Source organism: Triticum aestivum, chromosome 1D (genome assembly GCF_018294505.1).
Source record: "Triticum aestivum cultivar Chinese Spring chromosome 1D, IWGSC CS RefSeq v2.1, whole genome shotgun sequence".
NCBI classification, from domain to species: domain Eukaryota; kingdom Viridiplantae; phylum Streptophyta; class Magnoliopsida; order Poales; family Poaceae; genus Triticum; species Triticum aestivum.
The window spans coordinates 436,842,529-436,850,679 of record NC_057796.1 but is presented as its reverse complement, the minus strand read 5'-3'; the positions used below and the strand labels follow the sequence as shown (position 1 = coordinate 436,850,679).

Below are 8,151 nucleotides of genomic sequence, written 5' to 3'. Positions count from 1 at the left end.
GTTGGTGTCCTTGGGTGTGTATGGTTTGAATTTCCAAGCATAAGGGTACCAATCTTATGGATACCTACTATATATAAAAAATGGCCTCTACATAAATAAATTAGTAGGCAACTAAAGATGATTGTCAATTGCTAACGACCAATAGGGGTGGCCCACTTCAAAGCAGAATATCGAGGTCTTACTTTCAAATTTTAAACTTCACACTACATATGAAACTTTTTTTTGAGAAACACTATATATAAACACTCAAGCAACATGTGTAAATATCTCATCGATAAATTTGTACCATATTGGCAACCAAACATAGGAATCATCAACGTGCAACCGGACCTGTGGACATTGCAAGCACCCTCTTAACATTATGTTCCGGCTGAAATGCAATGTTGTTCTTGTCCATATCAATAGACCGATCATCGAAGTAAGCATCATAACTCAAGTTCGGGTTTTCACTGCCACCACTAGTGTACGTGCCATCATTTGCGTCCTCAACAGTGCGGCCCTCCTCAAGCTCGATGCACTCTTGCAGCTGCACCACCACATTGGTCATGGTGGGTCGCTGTGTCGATGCATACTCAGTGCACTTTAGCGCAATTTCCACCACCTTCCAGACGCTGTTGACATCGTAAATGCCACACATACGTGCATCAACCACACTTTCAATGTTTCCTTGCGCCATTCGTTGTCGTGCCCACTGGATGATGCTGATGGACACAACTTCCCGTAGTATGGTCGGCTTCCCTGTAACTACCTCCAAAAGAACGACACCAAAGCTGTAGACATCACTCTTGGCCGTTGCCTGCATCGTTGCTTGGTACTCAGGGTCGACATACCCGGGTGTGCCAACAAGTGTGGTAGTGGACACATGTTTATTGTCGCCTTCGAAGGCCTTGGACAAGCCGAAATCAGCAATCCTAGCCTCCATCTTCGCATTTAAGAGGATGTTGGTGGTCTTCACATCCCTGTGAACCAGAGGTGGGTTGCACCCCTTATGCAGATACTCCAGCCCTGCAAATTCCCGTACCAGCCAGTGCTTTTGTTTCTAGAAACATAAACCACTCAATAACAACATACTCTACACTGAAGTGCGTACCTTGCGCAGATTCAAGTGCGATTCGGAGTCTCTGTCTCCAGGACAAGCAACGCCCTTCGAGTTTGCTTCCTACAAATAGTTTGACATTTTGTCAATTTGAATGCTTAAAAGACAATTGAAAATGAAGTTATACTGGTATACAAATTACATACCTTCAATATGGTCATGCAAGGTTCCTTCTGACATGTACTCATAGACAAGTGCCAAATACTCCCCATCCTTGCAGTAACCAATCATGGTGACAAGATTTTTGTGATGAATCCGTGTCAAAATGCGAGCCTGGAAAAATGTTCATAACTTATCAAATTTCACTCTGAAACTCCTTCACACAATATTGACAATGAAGTCATGAGCCATGAATTGCTGTCAAACAATTTGTTTACCTCTGCGAGAAACTCCTTATCACCTTGCTCAGAAGAATGAGATCGCAGCTTCACCGCGACCTGAGTGCCGTCCTCCAGAAAACCGTCGTAGACGTACCCAAACCCTCCCTGTCCAAGTACTCGCTCGAAGTTGTTCGTTATCATCTTGAGCTCCTCGTAAGTGAATTGGCGGCTCTCAAGTCGCAGCGAACCGTCCCCATACAAATCATCTCCCGACGCATAGCTGGTCATCATCTCATTGCGTGGCCTCACAGAGTTGTTTATTGATCCTTCATACGTGACAAATAGCACAACCAGAATTAGTAGTGCTCACTGACTAGGAAAAAGTTCAAACAGTTGTTGTGCTCTTGTTGATGCCTCACCTTGGCATTTTCGTCTTATAAAGCAAAAGAGTACTACCACTACTATGACCACTATCAGAACTGCAGGGATGGCAATGTAGATTGCTAACTTGCTCCTCTGTTTAGTTGGCAGCTGACATGAATTGCCATTGGTGCAAATGTCTGAATTGTTGCCATATCTAACAGAAAATGAAACGAAGATGCTTCATTAAATTTATCAACTATCGTGATACATAGAATGGGAATTGAAATGGGAAAAGAGAACACCTTAGATCGAGTGAGCCATCTTGGACCCTTACAAGGAGTCCAAAGGGGATTGATCCATTGAGCTGGTTGCGTGACAAATCTCTGTAGAAAAAAAAATAGTAGAACTATTTACACGACGAAGTAATTCATAGGAATGTTTATACTACAAAAGTTGCCTGACTTACAAAACTGTCAGTGAAGTTAATTGCGAAAGAACATTTGGAATTGAGCCTACCAAGTTATTGTTTGATAGATTCCTGCAAGATATGAAACATGTTTTTATCATTGTTGTTGCATAAAACTTCAATGGATGTTAAATATATATTAATAACTCGACACATACAAGTATTGGAGGGCTTTGAGGTTGGCAAAAGATGATGATATATCACCGTTCAGACCTCTGGAGGACAGGTCGCTGCATAGAGCAAACATCCAGTGGATTAGTTTCACTCCATAGCAGGTCGTAACAATGTTACCCTCTTGGCCATTTGACATTTCCAAATTTTTCACTGAATAAGATCCGTACAGATATGAACTACTCACACTCTTGTGATTCGTGGGGGGCTTGCAATGGCGTAGCTGCATGTCAAGCTGTCCCACACCATGACAGTCCCCGGACCGCACGGGTCGCCCATCCAGTTTTTATGCACCTGATACTTCGCCTTGATCGCCAAGATGGCTGACACTGCAGTCAGTAGCACTCAATTTTTCAATGGACTTTCGGAAATTCCTAGTACTTGCCTCAGTTTTTCCAGAATTTAGATACTACTTTATGCATTAAGTTGCACTCTGGTTTAGTAAGATGTTTGTGCAGTTTTAGTTAGTAGCCTGTAGTTTGACTAACTTGAGATGGGGCTGGTTGAATGTTGACCTCAAGGTTTAGAAATGTGACTGCAATTTAAAAAAACTAGAAGCTACTAAAGTGTGTGCTTGTCCATCTACGTATTTTCTGTGTCTATAATGTACATACAGCACACATACCGTCCTGGGAGTTTGTGCTAAGGTTGGTGGTGGGTATGACCGAGAACAACTCGAGAGCGTTGATAATTGGCGGCAGCGTCGAGTTGGCGGTGGCGTTGAGGGAGACGATGTAGTAGCTCTTCCGGATGGCGAAGGTATTGTAGCTGGCCTGTCCGTACAGGTATGGTGGCCTCATGACATCTCGGTTCAACAACTTGCCATTGAGGTTGATGTAGAACTCGCGCACAGCGTTGCTTGGGAGGAGCTGCAACTCAGAGAAGTGCATGATGATGATGTACCCTGGGGACGGGTCGTTGGCTTGGGGCTGGGGCTCCCAGTCGAATTCTATGTTGTGCGAGGCGTTCCGCGGCCTGATCGCCGTCTGCATCACGGCCATCGGCGCCTCGAAGGGGCTGTCGGCTTCGTACTTGACCCTCCTCGTCGTTGATATCTCGGTCCACGATGAAGAGTTAACCCAAGGGAACCACATTCTGTCGTGTGGATCATCAGGATACCTGATCGATATTTGTGGTTAGTAATAAACTAATTAAGGTTATTGTCATGTTAAAAACGGAGGTAAGCTTGTGATCTTTGATACTGTCACACACAAAAAATATAGAGAAAAGTATGTTTTTGGTCCCTCAAGTTCCCACAAAGTATAGAATTGGTCCCTCAAGATTTTTTCGCATACATTTGGTCCCTCAAGTCTCAAAACCGGATAAGTTTGGTCCTAAACCAGATTTTGAGCACGTTGACCGGTTTTGACCGCCACAAAACCGCCCGATGAACAGTAAATTTAAAAAAAAAACTTCAAAAAAATCTGATTTTTTTGGGATCCAATATGCTTACATGCGCAAGGTGCGACCAACTTTTCATGCTCTTTCGACACTCTAGGAGCTGGTGAAAAATAAAACAATTATATTGGACCCCAAACAATTTCAGATTTTTTTTATTTTTTTTTGATTTTTTTGAATTTACTATTCATCAGGCAGATATTTTTTTTTTACCACGAGCTCCTTGAGTGCCGAAAGAGAACGAAATTTTGTTCACATCTTGCGTACGCAAGCATATTCGACCCAAAAAAATTTCAGATTTTCTTGAAATTTTGTATTTTTTTTGTCGAATTTACTGTTCATCAGGCGGTTTTGTTGCGGTCAAAACCGGTCAACGTGCTCAAAATCTGGTTTAGGACCAAACTTATCCGGTTTTGAGACTTGAGGGACCAAATGTATACCAAAAAAATTTAAGGGACCAAGTCTATACTTTGTGGGAACTTAAGGGACCAAAAACATACTTTTCTCAAAAATATATGATCTGAGGCACACCTGATGCCGGTGTTTTCGTCGCCACCAAAGTTGAACCTGGTCAACAGCACGAGCCCCTGCGCCGCGGTCACCTGCGGGTACATTGTCTTTTTGAGCGGCCTGAGGTCCAGCCCGGAGATGAAGGGCGTCCCGGCACCGGTGTTGATCAGGCAGACCTGCACGTAGTCATCCGGCACCACGACAATGACCTCCACGAACTTCGCCGCGAATGGGCTGGAGATGTTCACGGTGCGCCAAAAGTTGACGCCGATGTGAAGGTCAAACATGGGCAGCCGATGGAGGCCGTCGTAGTTGCCGTACATGAACCTGGCCCGGACGAGGTACTTGAGCCCGGGTACGATGGACCGGAGCGTGTAGCAGTTCCGCGTGCCGGCTGCGAAGCTACGCAAGTTGAACCAGCTCTTGCCCATCAACGGGGTTACATACTCCGCCGAGATGTTGTGGCAGGTTCCAGCGTCGTCCGTAAAGCCGCCGTTATCCGGGGCCATGGAGAGTTTGGTGGTGTTCTCCGTGTAGCCCGTCTCCCCCTGCAGACCGCAGTCTACGCTTATGAATCCTGTAGTGCAGTGCACACCATGAGATGAATCGATCACCACGTAGTTCAAGATGACCCGATGGTACAATGATGTGCTGTGGTGTATGAATTATCCATTGCTTTGTGATCTTTTGAGACAACATGACAATAAACTTTGAGAATGCATGTATTATACCTTTGCTGTCAGGCTGGGCACGAGCTTGCAGTACGCCTCCCGCGGCGAGGATGAGGCAGAGAAGCAGCAGCCATGGCGTGGCCGCCATTGCTCGTGGCGTTAATTGCTCCAGGGCACACGCAAGAAGCAGCTAATGGAGCATCGATCATAATATATGGTTGATATGGGAAGCCTCAACTCAATCCCTTCTAATAAAAAAGTTAGACAACTTGTGCAGGCTTAATCTAGATACTAAGCATGAAAGTCAGATATGTCCGACTGTCACATCAACACCACCTTGCTTAACCAAGTCGTCACACACACACCGACCGCCTTGCTTACTAAAACCCCTTTTTAGTTAACGTCCGGGGACACACCAGGAATCGGCGAGTTGCTCTACCGACGAGGCCACGACTCGATCCATTCAGAAGAAAAAAGAATGTGGGTTGACATGGGTTTGCAGAGATTTTTATTCTCTTTGAGGCAAGACATGGGCTGGAGAGTTGACACTGCCTTCGAACCGGTCGACGGTGACTTTCTGTTGTGTGAGAGCGCACGAAGCCACGAACTGGTCAACTACAGCCAGTGGCCTCTCTTCTTCACTTTTCTCTTCACTACTAGGTATGTGTCCGTGTTTTGCCATAGGAGTCGAATTTTTTGTAGAGAAAGGCAGTTGCCCGACTTTATAAATAAAGCCAGCACGGCAAGGTTTAGGATTCAAAAAAGACCAGGATCAAGTCAAAGAACCCGCAGGTCCGGCAAAGAAACAAAAAACCTAGTTGGTGTTCTCCTCGGGGGTCCCGAGGAGACAGGGCGATGCAGAAGCACGGATCATGGCCACCATCAGGATAACAACATCCACATTACAGGCCTTACTGAGAGGGCTCCACTGCTGAACAAACGCAACCATTTAAAAAAAACGTCAGCAGGGTGGGTAGGAAATAAATACTCAATCATAAATTTGTTACGAGTGGTCTACAGAGCCCACCCAAGAGCACAGAAAGCAATCCAAAATATTCTAGCAAACTGGCAGGAGAGGTTTCATAAGATATTAAGAAATTCATACATATTAGTCGGGTTCCACCACGATCGAACCTGCTCCAGCCAAGTTTAGCTAGAATGCAATTGAATAGGATGTGTTCAGTGTTCTCGATCAGGCCACAAAAGGAGCAAAACGAAGAAGCATGCAAATTAGACTTCAGAATTTGTTCACTAGCCAGGAATTTACGCCTGATGGCCTGCCAGAGGAAGATTATGATATTAAGCGGGATCTGAGCTCGCCAGAGGCCCTTAAAACGAGGGGGGGGGGGGCGCCCATAGGGGAGCTTCAGGTACAGAGAGATTTCACAGAAATATTTTAGACGTCCAGGGGCAGGGACACACCAGGAAGCGTCGAGTCGCTCGACCCACGAGGCCACGACTCGACCCGTTCAGAAGAAAAAGGAATGTGGGTTGACATGAGTTTTCAGGGATTTTTATTCTCTTTGAGGCAAGACATGGGCTGGAGAGTTGACACTGCCTTTGAACTGGTCGACAACGGCTTCCTTTGCGCACGAAAGCCACGAACTGCTCGTCTACAGCCAGCCCATGTCTTCCTCTGGCACGGCATTAAAAGCTAGTCAAGACTTCAAAAATGGACACGGTCAAAATATTTGAAAAGACAAGAGCGAGACCTCAAAAAAGCGTGCCAAAACAGGTGACACCACATAGCAATCGCCAACAACACCAGGCCCCCTGGCAATCCCGGAACCGCGAGAGGTTCTTCAACAGCAACGCCACACACCACTTCGCCCGCCAGTGATGGTCAAATCATGGATTTTCAACCCCAAAGATAACTCTGAGCAATGCCTTCAAGGAAGGGAAACTTTTCCCCACGGTGCGCAGGCCGAAACTTGGGCCGGTCGCGTCGCATGCGGCTGTGGATCACGCGTCCCCCTCGCGTAGGACTGCCGTCGCCCGCTCGTGTCCCCCCGCGCCGGCACTACCGCGCGCTCTCGCGCCTTTTTTGTGATGCCTGGCCACCGCCCTCTACATTTTTTTCTCTATGGACCGAGGAGAAAGGAGGCTCAGCAGGAAGAGGATTGTACCATGAGAGAAGCACAATAGTGAGCTTGCGCACCGCCGTCCGGCCCCACGCCATGGACGCGCCCGTCACCATGACCTGCGGCCTTCACCATGGCCAAGCGCGACGAGGACCTGGCACCGGAATGCCACCGACCAGCAGCGATGCGACAAGCGACGAGGTACAAAGGGGGAAGGTACCATCGCTGGCGCTCGGCTAAGCCACGGGAGATGCCATGGCTGCCTTCTGCCATGGACGGACCCCGCGCCTATGCAAGTGTTGCAACCGTCACATAAAACAACTCCAATAGTTGTTGAAAAAGGCTTCAACCGTGGATAGAAAAAGCTTCAATCAAACGGCCCAACAAGGAAAAGCTGCAACCATCTGACACAAAAGTTTCAATAGTAGACAGAGAAAGTTTCAACCACGGCACCGTCCAAACAAAAAAGAATTGCAACCATCTTGACGGAAAAGCTTCAACCACGATACAAGTGTTGCAACCATTGACAAAAAAGCTTCAAGCGTATATAGAAAAGGCTTCAACCATCAATGGGGAAGCTTCAACCAGCCAAACCAAAGTGAAAAGGCTGCCACCCTTGTGAAAAAAGCTTCAACCCTAGGTGAAAAAAGCTTCAGTTGGCACTGTGGAAAGCTTCAATTTGTGAGAAAAGTTTTAACCGGCATAGAAAAAGCTTCAACCGGTGAGATAAAAAAGCTTAAACCTGACTCACCAATGGCCGCGAGTGGCGACGTTGAGAGCTGCGTCGGCGACACGATAGTGCAGCGACGATGGCGGCTGCTTAGGTGCTGCAACGACAGAGGGTGCCGGTGTGCTTCAAGACGGCGCCTTTTTTGCTACGAGGGCCAACGGCTTCCTGCTGGACCGAGGGGTGAGTACGGATGCTGCGACGGCGACGAGGACGGCGACCGACGGCGACGGGGACGGAGAGACGCATCCAGCAGCGTGGGACTGCAGGGGGTGGAGGTCCAGGTGAGGGGGGTAGTCGCCGACGGTAGGAGCGGCCGGGGTGGGCGCGCGGTGAAGAATAAGTCAA

General features: G+C 47.3%; 1 protein-coding gene across 1 annotated transcript; it reads right to left on the bottom strand.

Annotated features, from left to right (window-relative positions):
- Positions 1 to 313: 313 nt before the first annotated feature.
- On the bottom strand, positions 314 to 5,161 carry LOC123173395 (putative leucine-rich repeat receptor-like protein kinase At2g19210). Its single transcript, XM_044589907.1, has 12 exons — positions 5,056 to 5,161; positions 4,346 to 4,901; positions 3,042 to 3,535; positions 2,604 to 2,745; positions 2,404 to 2,475; positions 2,246 to 2,317; positions 2,082 to 2,162; positions 1,836 to 1,993; positions 1,474 to 1,742; positions 1,243 to 1,369; positions 1,091 to 1,159; positions 314 to 1,005 (listed from the first exon to the last, which is right to left on the bottom strand). The coding sequence occupies exons 1-12, from the start codon at positions 5,141 to 5,143 to the stop codon at positions 314 to 316; spliced, it is 2,820 nt and encodes a 939-aa protein (XP_044445842.1). The 5' UTR covers positions 5,144 to 5,161.
- Positions 5,162 to 8,151: the final 2,990 nt, after the last annotated feature.

Coding starts and splice junctions, on each gene's coding strand:
- LOC123173395 (XM_044589907.1), bottom strand. CDS start 5,143: ATGGCGGCCACGCCATGGCTGCTGCTTCTCTGCCTCATCCTCGCCGCG. Junction 4,902..5,055: donor TGCCCAGCCTGACAGCAAAG/GTATAATACATG, acceptor ACTGCACTACAG/GATTCATAAGCGTAGACTGC. Junction 1,006..1,090: donor CGCACTTGAATCTGCGCAAG/GTACGCACTTCA, acceptor GGGAATTTGCAG/GGCTGGAGTATCTGCATAAG.